The sequence below is a fragment of the Saccopteryx leptura genome, chromosome 2 (genome assembly GCF_036850995.1).
Source record: "Saccopteryx leptura isolate mSacLep1 chromosome 2, mSacLep1_pri_phased_curated, whole genome shotgun sequence".
Classification (NCBI taxonomy): Eukaryota; Metazoa; Chordata; class Mammalia; order Chiroptera; family Emballonuridae; genus Saccopteryx; species Saccopteryx leptura.
The window spans coordinates 312,281,053-312,306,020 of NC_089504.1; the positions used below are offsets into that span (position 1 = coordinate 312,281,053).

At 37.8% G+C, this 24,968-nt stretch overlaps 1 protein-coding gene across 1 annotated transcript; it reads left to right on the forward strand.

Moving 5' to 3' along the window:
• Window positions 1-1,560: 1,560 nt before the first annotated feature.
• LOC136391247 (general transcription factor II-I repeat domain-containing protein 2B-like) lies at window positions 1,561-6,836 on the forward strand. The gene is made up of 2 exons (XM_066362793.1): window positions 1,561-3,373; window positions 5,805-6,836. Exon 1 carries the CDS (start codon window positions 2,196-2,198, stop codon window positions 3,048-3,050), a length of 855 nt encoding a protein of 284 aa, XP_066218890.1. The 5' UTR covers window positions 1,561-2,195; the 3' UTR covers window positions 3,051-3,373; window positions 5,805-6,836.
• Window positions 6,837-24,968: the final 18,132 nt, after the last annotated feature.

The following is a 24,968-nucleotide window of genomic DNA, read 5'->3' on the forward strand; positions in this document are numbered from 1 at the left end:
CATGAGAGGTTTAGAAGTACCCATGGAGTTTGAAAAGTTCCTAGCAGAGTGCCTAAACAAGCGAGTACTCAATAAAAGCTGTGTGTTTATAACATTATAGTAGGAAGTTATAATAGAGAATAACAGCTACTTTGTAACCACCCTGTCAACCCAGCCAGTGCTTTACTAAAACAAATGAGGCTCTGGACACTCAGGACCACACCCGCAGAACAGTGAATTAATTTTGAAACACCCAAAATGAACCATCCCTCCCTTTAATTACATGGCTCATATTCTCTCATTTATTTTTTCTGCTTAAATCACACATATCGCAGTAATGAGATTATTGGCATTATTCACAGATCTAAGTCATGTCTAATGCCAAGCATTTAATTACTTAGACAAAGCCACAATCATATGAAAAGTTATTATTATACCCATTAAATGATGAGAAATTGGAGCCTCTGTGAGACCAAGTCATTGCCCAAGGTCACAGCTGGTCTGTATGCGTACAGCTGGAATGCAAACCCTAAAAGTCATTTATCATAAGCAGGAACGACATAGAAGCAGTTTGACCTGGTTTCCTGGGTCCAGGCTTGACTTACACTGGCTGATGTGATATAATATTTTGTGTCTTATATTACCTTCCCAAAATACATATAGTAGTGCTGCTCTTAGAAGTTTGAACCTTTGGATAACATAACATAACATAACATAACATAACATAACATAACATAACATAACATAACATAACAGCTTAACCTTTTCCTTAATCCTCCCAAGTTTCTTAGTTACTGAAATGTTTGGAACTTTTATTAAGATTATCAGATACTCTGACATTAGTCTTCAAACAAAACAGTTTCTACTAACCTCCAACAAAATAGTGAAATCATTAATGGAACAAAATGCTTCTTCGTAAAATGCCTACTGACTATTTCATGAACTCGACACATTTGCCCAAGCTAATTTCTCTACCTACTCTTAGAAGTAGCCACCATTATTCCCTTTTACAAATGAAGACTGTGTGACTTTCAAAGTTAAATGATTTGGACTTCACCACTGGTATTGCCTGTAAATAAGAAAATAAATTGCTCTTTCACATTTAAAAAAAGCATATTCAGGCCGTAGAAAATAAATAGATGATAGATTATATATGCGTTTATGGTAGAGAATATTGTATATTCCTTTCCTAATAAATCCAAGTTTGTAAGGAAACTCTTAGGGGCTACTATATAGGTCAGGACTTTAGGATACTGTCATAGGTAAGCAGACACTACTTGAGGTCATGTCACTATAGACCAGTTGGCTATGTCATCTCCAAATTGTGCTTGGTGGAGTCAGCTATAGCAGGGGTCTGGAACCTATAGCTCGTGAGCCAGATGTGGCTCTTTTGATGGCTGCATCTGGCTCACAGACAAATCTTTAATAAAAAAATAATAGTCAGCTAGTTAATTGCAGGAACCCTTTTGATGAAGAAGATGGCTAAAAAAAAAAAAAGATAAGGAGTATCATACTTTTCAGCAGGAATGGACAGAGGAATTTGCCTTTGTGGAGAGAGCAGGTTCTGCAGTGTGACTGATATGCAATGATAAAATTGCATCGATAAAACGGTCAAATATAAAGCGGCACTTTGACACACGCCATACTACATTTGCATTGAAATATCCAGCAGGAGACAGCAGGAAGAAAGCATGTCAAGAGCTACTGTGCAGAGTGCAAGCTAGTCAGCAGCAACTCCGTGTTTGGACCCAAAAAGGTGACTGGAATTCAGCTAGCTTTGCTGGTGCTTTAGCAATTGTGAGAAGCGGAAAGCCATTCACAATGGGGAGTATGCCAAAACATTCATGCTTGATGTTGGATAAAGACAAGATAATCAAACAAATAAAAGACATGCCTCTGTTGGCAAGAACTGTTTACAATCATACCATCATGATGGCAAATCAAATTGAGGCAACACAAGTGAAGGACATAAATGCAGCATCATTCTTTTCTCTCGTTTTGGATGAGTCAACAGACGTAAGCCATTTATCCCAGTTCAGCATGATTGCAAAGTATACTGTTGGTGACACACTACGTGGGTCAAGTCTTGCTGTTTTGCCTATGAAAGAGACAACAAGAGGGGCGGATTTATTCAAGTCTTTCACTGAGTTCACTAAAGAAAAAAAATCTACCAATGGATAAACTTATTTTGGTGTGAACTGATTGAGGCTCCGTGCATGGTGGGGAAAAACAGAGGATTCGTAGCGCTTCTTCGTGAACATGAAAAGAGACCCATCCTAAGTTTTTACTGCATCCTACATCAGGAGGAGCTTTGTGCTCAGATGTGCGGCAAGCAGCTTGGTGAGGTGAAGTCGCTGGTCTTTCGGGTGGTCAACTTTATTGTTGCCCGAGCTTTAAATGATAGCCAGTTTAAAACACTGCTGGATGAAGTTGGGGATAATTATCCTGGTCTGCTTCTGCATAGCAGTGTGTGTTGGTTGTCAAGAGGGAAGGTGCTCAGCCATTTTGCAGCTTCTCTGAGCAAAATCCGGACTTTTCTTGAAATGAATAATGTCGAGCATCCTGAGTTAGCTAACACTGAGTGGCTCCTGAAGTTCTACTATCTCATGGACATGACTGAACATCTGAACCAGCTCAATGTGAAAATGCAAGGTGTTGGAAATACAGTCTTATCCCTTCAACAAGCAGTGTTTGCATTTGAAAACAAGCTGGAACTCTTCATCACCGACATTAAAACAGGTCATTTACTGCACTTTGAAAAACTGGGAGAGTTTAAAGATGCATGCACAGCAAGTGACCCTGCTCAACATCTTGATCTCCAGCAGCTAGCGGGCTTCACATCCAATCTCCTGCAGTCATTCAAAGTGCGCTTTGGAGAATTTTGTGAGCGTGCTTGTCTTTTTAAGTTCATCACCCATCCACACGAGTGTGCAGTGGACAGTACCAACCTGAGTTACATCCCCAGTGTCTCCATCAGAGATTTTGAGCTACAAGCTGCTGACCTGAAGGCCTCAGACATGTGGGCGAATAAGTTCAAGTCACTGAATGAAGATTTGGAAAGACTTGCATGACAGCAAGCAGAGTTGGCAAGCAAACACAAGTGGGGAGAAATGAAAAAACTTCAACCCATGGACCAGCTGATTGTCAAAACTTGGAACACGCTTCCCATCACATACCACACACTGCAGCATGTGAGTATTGCTGTACTGACAATGTTTGGCTCTGTGTATGCATGTGAGCAGTCTTTCTCACATTTAAAGAACATTAAGACCAACCTACGATCACGTTTAACAAATGGAAATCTCAACGCCTGCATGAAGCTAAACCTCACCATGTATCAACCAGACTACAAAGCCATCAGCAAAACCATGCAGCACCAGAAGTCACATTAATGGTAAGAAGTACTTTATTCATCATTGGTTAGCAACAGCATAACAATGTTATTTAAAAGAATTCAGAGACTTATTGTACTTTAAAAGTGTTGGTCTTACATAAAATGCACACATTTACTTGTATTTAGCATTAAACATATTGTATGGCTCTCACGGAATTACATTTTAAAATATGTGGCGTTCATGGCTCTCTCAGCCAAAAAGCTTCCCAACCCCTGAGCTAGAGGATCCAATGACTTAATTTTTAAAATTTATTTCAAAATAGTGTACTCATTCAAATGACTACTAGCTTTGCTTTTCAAACTACTATAGTTCATATATAAACTTGCTAAAATTAAAATGTTTTCTTCTTTTTGGTAAGGGGAATGTCAAAAAATCATAGTCATCTTTAGAAATAGTCTAGGATAAACTCAAATTAAACTATTGACCATTAAAGCTGAGATGATTTTAAAATTAAATTATTAAATATGAAAGCTGAGACTGTAGTTTTATTTTCCCTTATTCATGCCCAAGAGCTCTTACACTAACTCCCTCAGAAGTCAGAAACAATTTTTCAGTTCAAAGTGAAGTCAGACCTGCAAGGAAAAGTCAGATGGAAGAGACAGATTAGCGCTAAGGACTACTGCAAAGCATCCAGAGGATTCTCATGAATGAGTGACATAGAGCTAAAAGCCGACAACTGAAGGGAACAATAGATGGAAATAGAAGCCCTATAGAATGGAATTTTATCGCTGCTCCTTAGGCCACGGTCTAACATCTGGACACCGGACAGCATGTAACAAGTTATGCTGGGTGTTTTCCTTTAGCCTTCCCAATCCACTCCCCGCAGTCCTGATCTGTGTGTTCTGGCAAGCCGATCTGTAAGCATTGCTTTAACCTGCTTTTTTGCCCTCTAGTTTCTAGTTGGAGTCAGCCAGTAGATTTGCAGGATGTCAAAGGATAGGAGGAGAATGAGATCATCATATTTATTTTCCTGGACTAACTTCCTTTAGGCCCTCCATACCTTGACTGTGTCCTTCTACAAGAGACCTGTGAAGGTGGTCTGTCTAGATTCAGTAACTTACCTCTTTCTTAGGTGGTGAGTCTTAGGGGTGGCAAAGGTTGGTGGTAGTGACCCTTCACCATTAATAGCCCCATGGTCTTAGGATTTCATAAGTGCTGCCTTTGTTTTTGTACCTATTAACTATCTTTGTTTAACTTTCCTCAGAGAACCTATTTTTAACAGACTGTTACCGACTGTGTCTCTAAATGATAAGCAAGGGATGTTCATTAAAGTAGAAGCAGAGCGAAAGTCTCTAATTTCCATGTAATGTTTTAAAAAAATAATTTAAGACCCTGGCCAGGTAGCTCAGTTGATTAGAGCATCCTCCCAATACACCAAGATTGCTGGTTTGATCCTGGTCAGGGCATATATAAGAATCAACCAATGAGTGCATAAATAAGTGGAACAAGTTGATGTTTTTCTCCCTTTCTCTTTTTCTAAAATATCAATTAATAAATTTTTAAATTTTTTATATTAATTAAATAATTGAGAACTCTGGTTCTTTTATTTATTTATTTTTTGTGGCAGAGACAGAGAGAGTCAGAGAGAGGGACAGATAGGGACAGACAGGAAGGAAGAGAGATGAGAAGTATCAATTCTTCGTTGTGGTTCCTTAGTTGTTCATTGATTGCTTTCTCATATGTGCCTTGACCGGGGGCTACAGCAGAATGAGTGACCCCTTGCTCAAGCCAGTGACCTTGGGCTCAAGCTGGTGAGCCTTGTTCAAGCCAGATGAGCCCGCGCTCAAGCTGGTGACCTCGGGGTCTCGAACCTGAGTCCTCCACATCCCAGTTCGATGCTCTACCCACTGTGCCACTGCCTGGTCAGGCCAGGACTCTGGTTCTTTTTTTTTTTTTTTTTTTTTTACAGAGGCAGAGATAGACAGGGACAGACAGACAGGAATGGAGAGAGATGAGAAGCATCAATCATCAGTTTCTCGTTGTGCGTTGCGACTTCTTAGTTGTTCATTGATTGCTTTCTCACATGTGCCTTGACCGTGGGCCTTCAGCAGACCGAGGAACCCCCTGCTGGAGCCAGCGACTTTGGGTCAAAGCTGGTGAGCTCTTTGCTCAAGCCAGATGAGCCCGCGCTCAAGCTGGTGACCTCGGGGTCTCAAACCTGGGTCCTTCCGCATCCCAGTCTGACGCTCTATCCACTGCGCCACCACCTGGTCAGGCAGGACTCTGGTTCTTAAACAATAAATTTAAAAGGCAGAAATATCAGGACAAAGACTAAAGAATGGGAAAGCTATTAAGCATCCACTGTTTCTTAAAACTATGATCTAACTTAATGGTTGATGAAACGAGTCTGGAGACAGTTATTATTCATGCTTTTATTTGTTCAGCTAGTGTGTGCGTTGAGTGGAACTTCTCTGCCTGGCTTTGCTGTAGGTACTGAGTCCTGCCCACAGAAGAGGCACAAGCGTCTCTCCACCGTGGGGTCTGTGTGGCTGAAGAAAAACGAGAGAATGGAAGTCCAGGGGATGGTTTATGGAGGGCCCTGTCTGTGGAGACCTTGGTGAGGCCATATTATAGATTTTCAAGACTATGCCTAGCTATTAACAGGTTTTGAAGAGGATGGCATTTGATCAGATTTGAGATTTTTAAATACCACTCTTGTAGTGTGTTCCCGGTGGACAGAGAAATTTCAGTGAGGGGATTATGATAATTGTCAACATTTCTGCCTTGAATAAGGGAGTGACTGAATATGTTACTGACATAGTTCATGTTCTTCTTTTTGAATGTTTGATTTTCAGAAACATTTAAAATGTAATCACTTAACCATGGTGGCTTCAAGTCTCTGGTGTATACCGGAGATATATTGCTTAAAAGAAGTGAAATATTGTTTTCTGTGAACAAACTTTAAAAATATATGTAGAAAAACTTAAACAAGGTGTCAGTAGTCATTTATGTGACTATTTTGAAATGTTTATTCATTACAGCTGAGATCATATAAGATTAATATATTTTCCCTAAAAAAGGAGCTAAAGAAGCTCTACATGCATCATAAATAACAAGGAGTAAAATGAAAGAACACATAAACCATCAATCACATCTTTCTAAAATATTTACTAGTGATCTAAAAATTGTATCAGTTGTTTTGAAATATTGAGTAGAACAATGAAAACCGTTAGAAGAAATCACTAGGAAGTTTATATGTATTTTGAGACTTCGGAGTTACTGTAATTTATAGGCAACAGAACAAGTTCTCATAAATACACAAGGGTGAATTTATTCTTTATCTGAAGGAAGGGAAAATAATCTTGATATTTTAGAATATTTGGAAATATTTATCTAAGTTTGGGGAAGTCTCTTGCATTATGTAAATGATAAATCCTGTGTGAGAAAATTTCAATATTGTAATATTTCTGCATTTTCCTCACCTCCTGCTTCTACTATTTCTGACCACTTTCAGCAAAAATAAAGTGTCAACTTTAATATGTCCCTTTCTGAATTAAACATAATAATGTGTCTGGTTTATTTTTTGTCTTATTCCATTTGGTTATAAATGATCAAAGGGTAGAGGTTAAAAACACATTACAATGTCCATTTAATCTCAAGGAAAGCTAAAGTTCTTTACAAACACTGACAATTACAGAATATTATGTGGAATGGCTGGCTATTATTATCCGATCTTTGTTTTCATCTCACACATCAAAGAAGGATACTTTAGAAACTTAAGGCTTTGCCACCCAAAGCACAAATCACAAAGGAAAAGATTTTCATGTCTGTCTCTAAAAGTCATTTAAAAATCTATGTTACACAAAACTTCTTAAACAAATCTAAAAATCAAATGGGAAATTGTTTTCAATATATATAATAAAGAAAACAATTAATATTCTTAACATATAAATAATGCTTGAAAATCAATAGCAATAAGTTAAGCCTTACAAAAGACTGGCAAAGACATAAAAAGGCAGCACTCCAAAAATGTAACTATAAATCAAAGACTATTAAACTTAAAAAAATTTATTCTAACTCAATTTAAAAGAAGCAAATTAAAATAATAGAGGTTCCATTTTTATACAAAAATTACCAACATTTAAAATTAAATACTATCTAGTGTCAACAAAAGGATTAATTATTTCCAGGCTAATGGTGAGCTTGTTAGTAAATTTTTGTTTTCATGAGAAATTGACAATTTATAATAGAGCCCCACAAATGAGCATCCCCCCCACACACATACAGCAAACCCTTGAAACAAACACACTGTGTGAAAACATTGATAAAGTAGATAAATCTTTAGGAAGATGTACAAAATAAAAAAAAAAGACACAAATTACTAATATCAGAAATTAAACATGATGTATCACCAGAGATCTTGCAGACATCTAAAGAATAACTAGGGAAGGCTGTAAATAACACTACATCTACAAGTTCTATAACTTAGATAAAATAGTCACCTCCTCATAACACAAATAAGCACAACCTACCCCAGGGGTCCCCAAACTATGGCCCGCGGGCCACATGTGGCCCCCTGAGGCCATTTATCTGGCCCCCGCCGCACTTCCAGGAGGGGCAACCCTTTCACTGGTGGTCAGTGAGAGGAGCACAGTTTGTGGTGGCGCTGCAAAGCGCAGTGTCGCTCACATACAGTACTACTTCTGGTGACGCGGGATGCATGCGTCAGGGCTTCGGAAGCGCGTCATATCACTTGTTACAGCTAGCAGTTACAAATATGGAACCAGACACTGACCATCTCATTAGCCAAGAGCAGCCCATAGTTCCCATTGAAATACTGGTCAGCTTGTTGATTTAAATTTACTTGTTCTTTATTTTAAATATTGTATTTGTTCCCGTTTTGTTTTTTTACTTTAAAATAAGATAGGTGAAGTGTGCATAGGGATTTGTTCATAGGTTTTTTTTTTATAGTCCGGCACTCCAACGGTCTGAGGGACAGTGAACTGGCCCCCTGTGTAAAAAGTTTGGGGACCCCTGACCTACCCTATATGAAAGAGATAATGTTAATATTTCCAGATAATTAAGGAAACCAATGTCATAATTTAAAGATATCCAGAAGGAAAAAAGAAATATCCAGGCCCAGACAGTTTCACTGGAAAATTCTACCTAATATTTAAATAAGAATTAACACCAATTATATGTAATTTCTACCAGAAATAAGAAGAGATGGGAGCACTTTTCAGCACGTTCTCTGAAGTGTTATTTCTGAAACCAGACAATGCATAAAGGAAGAAGACTGCAGACCAATATCTGTAATGAACATAGATGCAGAAATTCTTGGCAAAATATGAGTTAATAAAATCCATCATATATAAAAAGAAGTGTTCACTGTAATTCATTGTGCTTTATTTTAGGGATACAAGACTGATTCGATATTTGAAAATCACTCAGTAAAATCTACCATATTAACAAGCTGAAAAAGAAGAAAAACATCACATGATAATATAATACAGGAAATAAACATTATATATATATATATATATATATTTTTTTTTTTTTTTTTTTTTTTTACAGAGACAGAGAGAGATAGACAGGAATGGAGAGATGAGAAGCATCATTCATTAGCTTTTTGTTGCACATTGCAATACCTTAGTTGTTCATTGATTGCTTTCTCTTACGTGCCTTGACTGCTGGCCTTCAGCAGACCGAGTAATCAGCGACCTTGAGGTCCAAGCTGGTGAGCTTTTGCTCAAACCAGATGAGCCTGTGCTCAAGCTGGCAACCTCGGGGTCTCGAACCTTGGTCCTCGGCATCCCAGTCCGACACTCTATCCACTGCACCACTGCCTGGTCAGGCACATTTGATAAAATTTAACTATATAACACCATATAACCATTTGAGATTAGATATTTTTAGTCTCAGGATTCACGGGTTTCTGTGTGTTTGAATCATTCATTCCATTTATTGCTGGTATATTATATGGTATACTATATCATAATATGGATATACCAGTTTAACCTCTTACCTCTTAAACAACATCTGGGATGTTTCCCTTTTGGAGTGTCTACAAACAAAACTACTATAAACACTCATGTAGTACAGGATTTTGTGTGAACCTACGTCTTCATTTCTCTGGGGATAAACGCTAAGGAGTGCAACTGCTGTGTTGGATGGCAAATAAACATTTGGTTTTTAAGAATTTTCCAATCTGTTTTCCAACATGGCTGTACCATTTTCCCACTTCCATCAGTAAGGCATGAATAATCCAATTTTTTTCTTTATCCTGACTGGCATTTAGTGTTGTCAAAATATATCTATAGCCTATGATATTTCCCTAAAAAAGTATTCACTGTATGAACTCCTTCACAGACAGGGCATCTTAGTGTTTAAATTCTGGATCAAGGAATGGCAGATAGTTAGAAAGGTATGAACAGAGTAGGAAGAATGGGCCAGCTACAGAGGCTCACCAAGGAGAGACCTGGGTGCCTAGCAACAGGTAAAACTACAAGCCTTTTAACTACCACTCCCTTAATCATTAACCCCTGGAGATAACATCAAGGCCTCAACTGCTTTTCAGCTTGATGCCCAAAGAAGCAGCAAATCACATGGAGCCACCATACCTGACAGTCAGGATCAGCTGCGATGATGAATAATGACCTCCTGCCCTGGAGCTGACCAGTCAGTGGAGACCAGGAGGGGTAGCCCTGAAAAGCTGATGAATATTCTATTGAGATCCTCTCCTGCAACCTCCAGATAAAAACTCAAGACTGCTCCTGTGAGTGCTCTCCTTCTCCCTTTCTCTTTCTTCCCCTCTCTCTCTCTCTCCCTCCTTCCTTTTTTCCTTCCTTCCTTCCTTCCTTCCTTCCTTCCTTCCTTCCTTCCTTCCTTCCTTCCTTCCTTCCTTCCTTCCTCCCTCCTTTCCTCCCTTCCTCCCACCCTCCCTCCCTCCCTCCCTTCCTTCCTCCCTCCCTCCCTCCCTCCCTCCCTCCCTCCTTTCCTCCCTCCTTCCCTCCCTCCCTTTCTTCCTTCCTTCCTTCCTTCCTTCCTTCCTTCCTTCCTTCCTTCCTTCCTTCCTTCCTTCCTTCCTCTCTTCCTCTTCTGAAACACGCCCTCAACTTTCTTCCCTCTGTCATCTCTCAAGATGTATCTCTCTCTCTCTCTCTCCTAAGCTCTGAGGGCCCTTCTTTTGCCTCAGTAACTCGCTCCTTGAGTCCATTTCTTTTATGGCTCACTTTTTCTATCTCTGTGACTTTCTAAATAAACTTTCTCTTATAGTTTGAGTCTTGTACCGAGGTTGCTGAACTGAGTTCTAACACCTGGTGCTGTTTCACTGCTAATAAAGAGACTGTACCTAGTTGCCTTCTTAAAATTCTTTCTTTTCTGGCTAAACCTGAGGGTGGCCAAGTGTACCAGACCAAAGACATTTAGAAGCCACTGTCTGGATACGATGCCTCACTGAGCAGAGCTACTCAATTGCATGTTCAGGTGCTATCATGTGTATTACCGCTCCCTGACTCTTGAGCTCCTTGATTCATGAGTTCATATTGTGACTTTGGCTAATCAGCTAGTCTGTTCGCCATTTTCAGTCATGTTACAGAGTTTGGGATACCATTCATCTCAGAATCTTCTCTATCAATTTTATAAGGAATATGACATATAATTTCACCCCAAAAACCTCAAACACCTAGTCTTCACCACTAATGCAGAAGTATAATCCCCTAGAAAAAAAAGTACATAATTAAACACAAAAATTTTGTTTGGATTTAATGACAAATAAATCTCACCACCTTTTGGAGATGTGTTCCCCAAAGGCACTACGATGTCCATCTGAAAACATTTACTTCAAACAGAAAAGCAGAAAGCACTGTTAAATGCCTCTCAAAAGGTTACTATAAACTATGGACATGATAAGAAATATCAGAGGGGAGGGGAGTAAAGAGGGACAAATATAGTGACAGAAAGTGATTTGACTTTGGGTGATGGGCACATAATGCAATCAACAAACAGTTCAAACGCTATGGAGATGTTCACCTGAAACCTATGTACTCTTCTTGATCAATGTCACCCCGTTAAATTTAATTTAAAAATAATAATAAAAATAAATAAATCAATCAATGAAATATAAACTCTTAAAAAAAAGAAAAAGAAATATCTAACTCCCCCTTTCCTCCACACTCTAAAAAGGTAGATTCAAGTCTGTCCAGTCTGTAAGAATAGCTCCTTTTCCTACAGATCTTATGGTTAACCAGATGAAAATACTTCTCAGGTTTTTCAAATAAATGCCATCAGCTATAGTAGGATAATCTTTCATTTGAAGCATTTTATTTGGTCTGATAGTAAACTTATCGGCTATAATTAAAAATTAATAGTAAAAAATTAATTCCTGTACTGTCTCAGGAACAAAACCAGGACAATGATACTGTAATTTGAAATTATGCTAAATGCGTGCTTTCCTTTTCACTTTCCATCAAAGGCCAAAGACATTATTCCCTATCTTCATGTTGTGGGGGTGGGGGTGGGAAAGCCAGTCATTAAAATGGTAACCTCTCATAGCACAGGGTGTTTCGTATTTTATTTCTGAGCATACATGTAAGAAATATTAATTTCAACCCAGATGAAAGATGAATTTTCATTAAAATCTTAGAAAAATAATAATAAACAAATCAAAACACATCCTAATATATTATTAGACCCATCATATAAAACTATAAATAGTTTATTGGTTATATGCCCAGTAAAACAATTTCAATATGAGAAAGGAGGGGCAGACCCCCTCTTCCCTGAGAAGGAAGAAATGAAAAGAATAGAAGGGAAAGGAACCAGCAGGGGTAACCAAATCAGCCAGTAATAAATTAACTATATCCCATAGTTACAATACAAAACAAGAATAGCAGGATCTGTATGTAACTATGACCAGTGATCTGGAAGCCCCTTCTCCCTTGCTGACCCCACCAAAGCTCCCCCCCCCCTTGAGTCCTGGGAAACCTTAAACAAAGAAATCACATGCCCATTGCTTACATACTATAAAGGTATATAACCTGTAAGAAAATCAACTTCGGGGAGCCTGTGTTTTGGAGCTACAAACTCCACATGCTACGCGAGCTTTAATAAATCCTACTTCCTTCATCAGGTTGTCTGGGTGTTTTTGTCTTCCTTTGATTCCTGCAATAAACACTTTTTATCATTCACTGGGTTGGGGAAAATTCCTTGGAAGGGTGTCTAGGAGATTACTGCAGAAAAAAGTAATAAAATTGGGCCCTGGCCGCTTGGCTCAGTGGTAGAACGTCAGCCTGGCGTGCGGGGGTCTCGGGTTCGATTCCCAACCAGGGCACACAGGAGAAGCACCCATGCTTCTCCACCCCTCCCCCTCTCCTTCCTCTCTGTCTTTCTCTTCCCCTCCCACAGCCAGGGCTCCATTGGAGCGGCCCCAGATGGGCATGCTGGGTGGATCCCAGTCTGGTGCATGCGAGAGTCTGTCTGACTACCTCCCTGTTTCCAACTTCAGAAAAATAAAAAATAATAAAAATAAAAAATTGAAGGGAAATACGACTATCCATGGAGAAAATGAGACAAAATAAAACAAACATGAGAAACAAAACAACCAAAAATAATTAGCTAAGACAACCCAAATATCTAATGGAGACTGGGACCCTGCCTTCAAATTTGTTAATCCAGCATTCGTCAAATATTTAATCTGTTGATGAAAGAACATCCAACCTTCTAGAAAAGATTTTTAAGTTTATTTAAGTCAAATTTTTTAGGACATGTCCAGAATCAGGATCTCAACGGATTGAGAAAATGCTCCAGGATATGATAATTTTGTAAGTTTTTTTTTTTTTTTTAACGCATTTAAAATCAAAGGAGAAAATGTAAGGAAGGATCCTAAAATCCATTGGTGGGAGATTAAGGAGGCAGGCAAGAGAAAGTAAATCAGAAAAGTCTCTAGGATAAAAAGCACAATGGAGAAGCACATACTTCTTTTACACAGGTAGGTGCAGGGTAGTTAATAATTAACAGTTACAGCACAGAGGTGGTATGCAGGGAGCAAGATAACAGTGAGGGCTCTGCGGTCTGGTGTCTGTGGTTATAACTTCAAGAGGTCTAGAGAAAATTACTCGGACATTTCAAAGGTATGTTATCCCAGATGCTTGAGAATAGTGTACAGAGCTCACTTAAGGTTAAGATTGACCTATCATCAATAAATCAACAAACAGCAAGTGCTGGCAAGGACATAGAGAAAAGGGAACCTTCATGCACTGTTGGTGGGAGTGCAGACTGGTGCAGCCACTGTGGAAAATGGTGTGGAGTTTCCTCAGAAAATTAAAAATGGAACTGCCTTCCAACCAGCAATCCCACTTCTGGGAATATATCCGAAAAACCTGAAATACTAATTCGAAAGAATAAATGCACCCCTGTATTCTATGCAGTGTTTTTTACAATAGCCATGCTCTGGAAGCAGCCCAAGTGCCCATCAGTGGATGAGTGGATAAAAAAGCTGTGGTACATTTACACAATGGAGTACTGAGGAAATCTTGCCTTTTGCGACAGCATGGATGGACCTGGAGAGTATTATGCTCAGTGAAATAAGCCAGTCAGAGAAAGACAAGTATCATGTGATCTCACTTATATGTGGACTCTAATGAATAAAATAACTTGACAAACAAAATTGAAACACAGGGATGAAAACATGGAACAGACCGATAGCTGTCAGAGGGGAGGGGTTTGAGAGGTCGGAGGAAAGAAGGTGAAGGCTCTTGCTCTTGGAGTTCAGAGTTGCCTCAATGTCAGCTGGAAATAGCAAGAACTCAAGTGCAAATTCTTTCTGACATTAACACTTTTCCATCATCCTGAATTAGTATTCATGGCGGCTGATATGCTATGAAAGTCACTTACCAATAACAATGCAATCTTGGAATACTAATTGAAAGGACAACAGCCATAAGGAGAGGCTGCTGCTTTGATTGGATGAGGCTAATAAGGCAGCCTTGAGCAAAATAAGTGACAGATTCTTATTTCCCTGCATCTCCGGCATCCTGTTTAGGAAGACAATTTTGTATCCCTACCCTGCAATTGTGATATGTGAATAATTTGTTTATTAGAAGTACAATTGTCTTTGGCTTTTTTTTGTTTCCTCCTGGAAATTAACAAATGGCTTAAGGAAATTAAGGTATCATTTGTCTTTTTTTATTCATTCATCTTTTGGGGAACCTAATTGCTACATGCCTCAATAGATTAGATGCTTTGGGTCTTAAGCCTGACTATGTAATAAAATCTTCTATGAAGGTCTTCAAATAATACTGACAACTCGATTTCACTTTAGAGCAATGGAATCTGAACTGCTGAGGAAGTGGCCCCAGTCTCTTTTTTTTTTTTTAAGCATCCTGGGTGCTTGATGAACAGGGAGAACTGAGAACCAATAGCTGTGGATAGCCCTTGTAGACCTAATTACATTACATGTGTGATCTTTATTAAGACTGTAAACATCAGTGTTGGGCGGATAAAATGTATTATGCTCACTTTGTTAAAGATGGTGCCGCTGCCCACGTGGAGGTCGTTGCCCAGGTGATATTAATGTGTTGGGGGCGGGCTAAAGGCAGGCAGAATCCTTGTAGCCTGGGGCTTGGTTTTGGGATTAAGCCTTTCCCACTCATCTTGATGTGGGGTGGTACAATCCAATCATGCCTCAGAGAAGTGACTTTGTATTAGAGACTTCCCTATTTTGTATATTGGATTAAAGGTTGTGAAGCTACACTATAAAATGGGGGCAAAACGGGACTTGGCTCTTGGTTCCTGAGATTATCTTCAGCAGAGAGAATAGAGCCAGCAGCGGGAGGAGGCCACGTGGAGAAGGCCAGGAGAAGCAGCCAAGATGGCGGAGTGCTGAGTGAGATGCCAGTTTGTACAGAGTTTGTATCTGGGATAAGGAAGGAGATGGGGAACAGAGGTGAATAAGTCTGGTGAGCTAGAAACCTTTGATTCTAGGAAACTCGGATAAGTCAGGGGCTTTGTGAGCACTGAATGTGACTGGGTTTTGGAGCCCAGTGTGTATCTTTACTTGCTCGCCGGGTGCAAGGTAGGATTAAAGATGAAGGCCCACCAGTTTGTGGCTCCATTGTTTCTTTACCGACTGTCCGAATCCAATGCGAACCTGCATAGGCCAGAAGGCTGCTGTGATAGTGGCTGTGATAGTGGCCCTGGCCTTGGCTTCTGGCTTTACAATCAGTTTTGTCCTTAGAGTACATGTCTCCCAGCACGTGGGAAAAGTAGCAAGATAAAGTGACTGCATGAAGCAAATGTTTTCCCACTTTATACAGAAACCAAAATGTAATCTGTATAAGGATATCATCTTTAGATTTAAAAATAAACTTTCTATTTTGAAATCACTTTAGACTAACAGAAAGTTACAAAGATACTTCAGAGAATTCTGTTATATCATTCGCCCAGCTTATCTTATTTGTAACAGCAGTCAAAACTCAAATCTTAACAGCATTCCAATACTATTAAACCGCAGAATTAATTTGGGTTCTCCAGCTTTTCCACCAGTGTCCCTTAATGTTACAGGATGGAACCCAGAATACAACTTTATATTTACCCAACATGTCTCCTTAGTGTCTCCTCTGTGCAAATTTGTCTTTTCTTTTTTTAAAAAATGTTTATTTTATTGATTTTATGGAGAGAGAAAAGGAGAGAGACAGACAGAGACAGGAACATTGACCTGTTCTTGTATGTGCCCTGACCCGGGATCGAACCAACAACCTCTATGCTTCAGCACAATGCTCTAGCCAACCAAGCTATCCGACCAGAGCTGTCTTTTTTTTGTTTTGTATGACTTTAACACTTTTGAAGAGTCCTCATGGTGTTTGGGAGAATATCTTCCATTTTTATTTGCCTGATGGTCCTTCATAATTAGACTAGAGTTATGGATTTGAAGAAGAAAACCACACAGGTGAGATGTTCTCTCATTGTGTAAAATCGAAGAGTGAGGTATCAACAGGATTAATCACTGATTGTGTGAACTTGATTGCTTGGGGAAGGTAGTATCTGCCAGGTGTCTCCACTAGAAAATTACTATTTTTATTTTATTTTCGTATATTCTTTGTTAGTTATTAAGTCCAATCCATACTGAAGAAGAGATAAATTAACTATTATTTAAAATTCTTCTGTAAGGATAATTAGTTCCTACTCCACTATTTATTTCTTTAATTATTAATTTGTATCAGTATAATTCATGAATATTTATTTTATTCTTTGGGAGAAAATACAGTACTCATTATTTTGTTACTCAAATCGTTTCAGCTTGGGCATTTGGAAACACTGGCTCCTGTATCAATTGGATATGCCACATTTTTGTTGGTTTGTTTTGTTTAAGCATTTTTGTTTTTACTCTGTGGCATTACAAGAATCTGTAGGCTCATCTTGTATTTTCCATGCCCCAGTCTTAGAATCATCCATTTCTCTAAGGAACTCTGGCATCTTTTATTGGAATATTTTCCTTAGAAGCCAAAATCTGAGCATTAAGGGTGTTCATTATTACTGGAATGACACTAGTGAGTTTTTAAAAATTGTTTTCTTGCCTGACCAGGTGGTGGCGCAGTGGCTAGAGCATTGGACTGGGATGCGGAGGACCCAGGTTTAAGACCCCGAGGTCGCCAGCTTGAGTGCAGGCTCATCTGGCTTGAGCAAAGCTCACCAGTTTGGACCCAAGGTCGCTGGCTTGAGCAAGGGGTTACTCAGTCTGCTGTAGCCCCATAGTCAAGGCGCATACAAGAAAGCAATCAATGAACAACTAAGGTGTTGCTACAAAAAACTAATGATTGATGCTTCTCATCTCTCTCCATTTCTGTCTGTCTGTCCCTATCTATCCCTCTCTCTGACTCTCTCTCTCTCTCTCTTTGTATAAAGAAAAAAAGTTGTTTTCTTTTTCACTCAGTATTCATATCTAAATCCTGCCTTTTGAGAAACTATAGAAATTCTTAGAATCTATACATTTAGGTTTAAAGAAAAGATATGTCTCACTGTAATCGTGAGACATACATTCTGTTTCTTAACTTAATGCTAGGTCCCTGGACATTTTTATCATCTTGGCTTTCTTTTTCTAGATATTTTCATTATTGGTTTAATAAAGATATCAGGACTTCTGTGGGTTTTTGCCAGATACATTATGAAAGCTGCCTAATATCTCTGCTTGAAAGTGATACCCAATCATATAGCCCAAGAAACGTATTGTATATGTGAATGATCTTTTTTGGTCCTTGTAGTGGTCCTCAAAGTTGAGCGACATTAAATTTCTGACAGCTGAGTTACCTACCCTACCTTTTACATCAACTCTTAAGAGCACTGTATTTTAATGATTAGGGTTTGTTTTTTTAATATAATGTATGCATTTTTTGTTTGTTTCAAAAGCCTAAAGTAGCCAGCAATGAGCAGCTGTTTTCAGTTAAGGCTTTTATACAGGACTTGGCAGATGTGGCTATGGGTTAGTTTCAGTCACCGTTTATACCCCAACAGTGAGTAGGACTCAACAGCAGAAATTGGTATTAAATCCTGATTATTAAATTTCACCATATTAATAATAATAGAAGTACTTCTGAGAAAAGGGAAACAAGGGAGAAGCATTCAGGTCTAGGGTGATCGTGCTATCAGGGAACCTCATTCAATAGAGCAACTCAAAGGTAAGAATTATACAAAGTAGGAGTGATTAGTCCTTGCTCTGGAGCCACGGTGCCCACTTTTCTTAGTCCCAATGATGAACATAGATTTGGTAGGGATGTGATGTACACACTTTTAGAAAGACTAGATGTCCAAAGATAAAATTTCCTTTTTCTTGGTGTGTGATATACAGCAATTGTGATGAACAGTTTAGAAGTTATCCAATAATCTTGGTTTTAGTTGTTCAGAGAAAGCAAAATTAATACAGTACGATGTGAAATGTTGAAATGTTGAAAATGTTGAAAACATTTATAGCCCCGGCCAGATAGCTCAGTTAGAGCATCATCCTGATAGACAAAGATTGTGGGTTCAATCCCCAGTCAGGGCACAGACAGGAACTGATCGATGTTTCTGTCTCTCTCTTCCTTTCCTCTCTCTCGAAAATGAATAAATAAAAAAATTCAAAATAAGCATTAACAGATCTATGTAACTGAAATGGAAGTCTGCCTAGAAAATTCAAAAAAGAATACGAGTAACAAAACTGAGTTTCAAGAGTGAATGGACATGGGAAAAGTGCAAAGTGAATGTAAGAGAACTTAAATGTTTGATCACTTCCCATTAGAAGAGAACTTCAATCTTGAAAATATAAAACTCTGAAAAGAAGGAAGAATTTTTTTTAAATATCAGATTTTTTTAAAAAAATTAAATGTATGGGAGTAACATTGATTAATAACATTATGTAAGTTTCATATTTTTAATTCAACTTGATCTACAGTCTCTAGGTACTCTGGAAATTCTTGTTCCTTGCAGGGCAAACATAGGCACTTTCTAATTATTTACTGGAATTGCTTTCAAAACGTTATTTGTGGTTTGAAGGTCTTTACTGTGACATGAGAATCAGGAACAATTTACCTCCACACACACAGACACACAAACACACTTATGAAAGCAATTCATCTTCTCATGCTGAGAAAACAATTAATGTCGTGGAGAATCTTTTAGTCTAGTATCAAAGTGCTCTCATTTAAAACAAAACAAGAAGAAAATCACTAATCTCATTATGCTATTACCAGAAAGGACAATCCATTTTTATGGGTTTTGCTTTAATAAAACCCTAATAAACAAGAATTCAAAATAGCAAAACCAAAACAGAGTGGCTTGGTTACTTTTCACAAGCATTTTCTCCCGAGTTGAATTCCCTATTGCTCTTGGAATCAAATTTGATGTTCCAAATTAATTGACAGGAACCTTTTCAGGAACATTCCATTTAAAAACAATTTCCTTACATCTCAAACCTTTCTAGTCCTGTAGTTCCCACTATGTGAGCTCCCTTCTGTTAATGGAACCACTTCAAATACTGGGTTCACTGCAGTGCAAGGTCAGTTAATCAGTAGGGCTATTATTTTTTTCAATCTGTACTCTGAAAGACATAAAATAAAATAGAAAGCCTGTTTCCATATTCAAGAACACCGCACATCTAATGAGAATATTAAGCACTTCAGATGAATTAGCCTAAAGAAAAAAATGGAACCCATGAGTTGTAACAGGACAAAACAGAAAAAGAGGAGTGATTCAACTTTGCGCTAACAAACAGACTAGCAAAAGATGCTTTGAAAGGGAGACTAGAATCCCATGGTTCTCAGGGTAGCTATTTATTATCTTCCCTTTTTTTTTTCTTAGTGAGTCACAAATGTAAGTCATAATGACACCGTAAAGGCACAGAACAGTCCCTCTTGGAAATCTAGAAATCTGGCATTGAAAAGTAGGCTTCCTGGGCACTCTGCTAGGAGAAGGGCAGTGGAACGTGCAACTTTCAAGTTAGGAGAAAGCCCTAAAAACACCTTAGAATTATATTATTAAAGGAGGTGGGTTTCTAAATACTGGAAGTGTTTGAACCAGAAGGGACTTCTGAATCAGATCAAGTTATGCTAACATGATATTAATATTTTTCTTCAGACACCTAGGGCCACTTCCCAAGAGATATAATAGAATTAAGGTGACCAATCATTCTCCTTTAGGGAGAACAGTCCTTCTTTTGTAAGTTTCGTCCTCCCTCAAAAAGTGTCCTCCTAATGTCCTCCTTTTTGGTATTGGAAGACTAATCTGTAAATGTCCGTATTCGATCGATGCAGAGTCAATCCATTGTGTGTGATGTGACGTGTTTGTATCTAAATGAGTACTTTTTTCTTACAATTATTATTCAAAATTAATAGGCATATAAGCATAATTATAATATAAAATATTACAAGTGTTTTTATTATGCATTTATCACATTATAGTGTATTATTGTTGCAATGAATAAAATTTTTCTTTTATTTACAATATTGTTTTCTTCAATTTATTTTTTTACTCCTTTACACTGTAAAAAAGTTGGTCACCTTAATAGAATTCTACATTTTTAATATGTTTCTCTACATCAGTGGTTTTCAACCTTTTTACACTTGGGGACTGGTGAAAATAGGAGAATTATTTTGGGGACCATTAAGGCAGAAATCATCCTGAGCATAAGCACATTCAACTAAGATCATTGGGTCTGTAACTTTCATGCAGTATCAGGGTGGTTAACTCTTTTGTGGACCAGCACAAAATTTCTGGCAGACCAATCCATGGACCAATGCTTGAAAAACACTGCTAATGATTCTAAATTCTGTTGAATCATTATGAAGGAGAAGCAGTAGTTGTTAAGAGCCAAGGAGTCTGGAGGGCACTTGTCTCCAAACAGTCTTGCACAACTTCAATCAATTTTAAATGGTAGAATTCTGGGTAATATTTCTCTTGAAAATAATAGCGCTGTTGCTTAAAAATAAGTGCAGACATGAACTAATATTTTGATTTTACTTTTATTTTCAACTCTAGAGACTGTCTTCCTATATCAAGACTAGAATTGCCTGGATTACTTAAGCAAGATTTTTTTCCCAACTGTCCTGTTCATTGATATCACATTTTTAGACATGTTTATCCAGGCACATGTTTTATGATTTACAAAGCAGAAAAAAATTGTAGACAGATATTTTGACAACAAAATGTTTCTCTCCTAAAGAAATAAAGGTCCATTTGCTTATATATTTTGGCAAGAAATTGTTTTCTTCTGAGGATTTTTAAATATTACTTCAATAATAGTACCACCTTTTTTTTCTTTCTTTCTTTTTTTTTTTTTTTTTTCAATGATGGGAGTAAAGGCCTGAGTCATTAAGGGTCTGAGTGCAAAAAACTTTTGGCTTAAGGCTTTGATAATCTTTCCCACATGACTTCTGCTGGCAAAAATGTACTATAATTCATAACTGTGCTTCCTTTCATGGTTCTGTAGATTTCTAGTTTACTAGGATAGAGCATGAATTTAGATCTGTGTTATCTAAAATATGTTTTATTCCACAGTAATGTCTTACAACATGCTCATGGGTTTTAATGTGAAATGATTATTATGGCAGATGGTAATGCAAGTTTGTTTACTGATGACTTCTTGGAGTGTGTTAGTATGCACCTTGAGTCCCAAGAGGAAAACAAAATAATTGCTTAGGGAACTCTTTCTTTCAAAGCTTATCTCCTGGGATTAGTATTCTGAAAAACAATTTTGGAGAATGACTTGACTAGATATTTCCTTCATTTCAAAAATGTAACTGTATTAAACACACAGGCATCTACTGAATAAAGTGTCAATGAGATATTTGGAAAAAATCTTTGGTTGATTTACTGGAAAATTAATTCCTTTTCAAAACTGATAAATTACAAATTGTCTAAATATCTTATGTTGTTTTAGTTTGACCACTTACAAGTAACCTCTTTTTGCAGGAAAAACACACTAAAACTTAAATATCTTTCAAAAGAGAACAGATACTTATTTTCTCAAATGATATAAGTATGGTGCCACCCAAAAGTTGTAGGATGAAAGAAAATTAATTCTGATAATACATTTTGGGTTCAAGAGTCCCTGGTCTTTAACACTTTAATTTCTCTATTATCTGAGTCTAGAAAAAAGAATTTCCAGCTCTGCTCATCATTTAACTATTACATGAATATCTTAGGCCATTCAGGCTAAACAAAAAACCACAGATTGTGTGGTTTATAAACAACAGAAATTTATTTCTCTCAATTCATGCTGTTACCTTCTTTTAACCATTTTCCAATGTCATTGCATATGTGTGCATACACACACACACACACACACACACACACACATTGGTGTATGCTTTTTCTCTGCAGAAAAGAATTGTACAACTTTATGAAGGTTCCAGAAATAAGGTCACCAATATTTTTATTTCCATGACTACTATAGATTTAAACATCCTATTTTTGTATTGACCTTGTATCTTGTGACTTTATTAAATACATCTTGAGTTTTCTACATAGACAAATCAAATGAATAGCAAAGTGGCAGAATTAAATAAAAAATATTGCTATAATAATACTATAAATAATATTAAATGTAAATGACCTAAATAATCTAATCAAAAAGTGATTGTTCAACTAAATTTTAAAAAAGCAAGTACCAACTATAGGCTGTCTATGAAAGATGTGCTTGAAATCAAAGAGAGCATAGGTTGAAAATAAAAGGATGGGAAAAAACACTTTGAGAACACGTTGTGGGGAATAACTTATGTGGAAACTTAATCAAGTTGTGATTTCAAGGATCTGCGTGGAATGTTTCTATAGTAGGTTCAGCTTGTGGTCTACATCCCACTCCAAACTGAAGAGAAATCAGATACAGTCTATGAAGACCACCCTCTAAAGTCTGTGATTCAAAAACGTACGATCAAAAGAAATCCAAGTACAATAAGGATTATTCCAGATTATTTGCATGCAGGAAAAAGATGCTTGCTTTCTCTCTTCTGAGTTTATATATGAGGATTTACATGGAATGTACAAAAACAAAAAACTGGGACTTTGGACTTGATTAGAAAGTCACTTTTAGCAGTGGTTCAGTGAACAACATGGTTCTAGGATTATGTTCAGAGCAGGCAGCTACAAAAGGGTATAACAAGTAGATGGAACAGGTTTAAATCTTCAAGACTTGCGGAGTCTGGATTGGGAAGCACAGTAGGAGAATGGAAACTAAAAGATTAGCAACCTTCTTTAAGGCAAGAAGCAGTTCAGAAGCTTCAGCAGAAATTTAAAGGCATCAATAGGGAAAATGGAAATCAATGCTAAGCTGAATAGACTGTGAGTGAGAGTGTTCCTCCCTCATTCAAGATCAGATTGCCTGAAATGGAGATCCAGAGGTCCATCTGACCTTAACTTTGAAGGGCAGTAGGGTAAAAAGCAAGGTAGGTAGTTCATGACACAGGGCTATACAATTTATGTTCCCAACTACTCCAAAGTGCAATTTCCTGGCACCCTCTCCTCTCTTGGAATTTTGTATTTCACCAAGTGTCATATTGTTCATTATCAGATTTTGATGTAGATTTTAAATAATGAAATACAGTAGTCAGTTCTTGAAACAGCGTGTTCTATCTGCCTGTCTGTGTTTGAGAGAGAGAGGGTAAACGAACATGACTTCCGCAGCCCCTGGGATTGGCCTCGTATTGGCAGACAATCAGAGAGCAGTGAGGAGCCCTGAGGAGCCACTGTGCCACCTCACCCGCAGGTGTTGTAAAGTACCAAAACTACAGAATCAATATTAATATTTTAAGAGGCTTAAAGAACATTTTATTAATTTGGGTTAAGGTGTGCAGAGAAATTGTGAGAATAGTCCCTGTACTGTGTGATTGGCATAAAACCAGGATGGTCCTTAGCATTGTATTGTAAATGCAAAGGGGAGGAAAATATGGATTCCCTGACATTCCACCACACCTGTGGGGAAAGGGGTGAATGGCTAGCCAGGTGCAGGAAGAGACATCTTTCTATCATTGTGTTGACTTGTAAATTTTGTTTTCTCCAAAATGATGTATGGCTTGCAAATTGAACATGGTCCTATCATGTTAAAGGGCATATGACTATAACCAATAGTGGTAAAGGGCACTTAACTGCAATTTTTGCTTCTGTACTCCCCGCTTGGCAAAACTATAAAAACTAAGTAGAACAAAGGGCCGGCGCGCTCTCCCTCAGATTTCTGTTGGAGTTGCCGCCGCTTGGCCAAGCTAGACAATAAAGCTTTAGTGTGGAATCGACGGATTTTGTTCGTGTCTTCACTGTTTCGAGTCCCTCCGGATTAGGCTTAACAAGCAGAACTGGGTGTCATCAAGTCCTCTGAAAGCTTTTAAATAAAGATCTCGTGATTTTCTGCCTCCTTCCAAGTCTGTTGTTGAATTCGTTGTGGATGGAGATATATTCAAAGTCAGGTTCAGCTGGGCCTGATGGGCTTTATCTTGTTGACCTGGAGTTACAAAGCTCTGCTTTGTATAAGACAAAAAACTCATTGCCCACAAAGGGGCAGGCATAAGATTGCTTTTCTAGTAAGACTAGCCCTTTAAATTGTTGTCTTGATGGGGGATAAGCATTCTTTCTCAGAGTGGAGTTGTGAAGGATTTGGGGTTCTCTCCTGCAGACATAGCATACATCTCCTAGCAAGGAAGGGGCTTGTCATTTAAAAACAGCATATGAATAGTTAAAATTGGAAACACTACTTAAAATTATATAAAGTCCATTTTATATTCTTAGCATTTTTTTTCTTAATTCTACCATTCTGATCATCTACTTAAAAAAAAACAGTAAAAATGTGTGGGTTATTTGCTATTTTTTTATGATGCAGTTTTTATGTGTAGTTTGGATTTAAAAGATGAATATCTGTCACTATAAAAATGAGCAATAGGTATAAGCAAGAGAAGTAAAATAGAAATTCACTTGAAGTGCTACCCTGGTTATTTTTATCCTATAATTTTGATATAGGTCCTTTCAATATTTTTTGATGCATATATAAACTAACATTGTAAAACTGGGATGACTGCATACAGGCTTTAAAAGAAAAGAGCTATATTGATTTTCTTAGCAACATCTCTTCAGTGCTTTTCTTTTTCAATATATATTCTTGGGAAAGTTGGGCACAAGTAATAGATTATACATGCAGATATA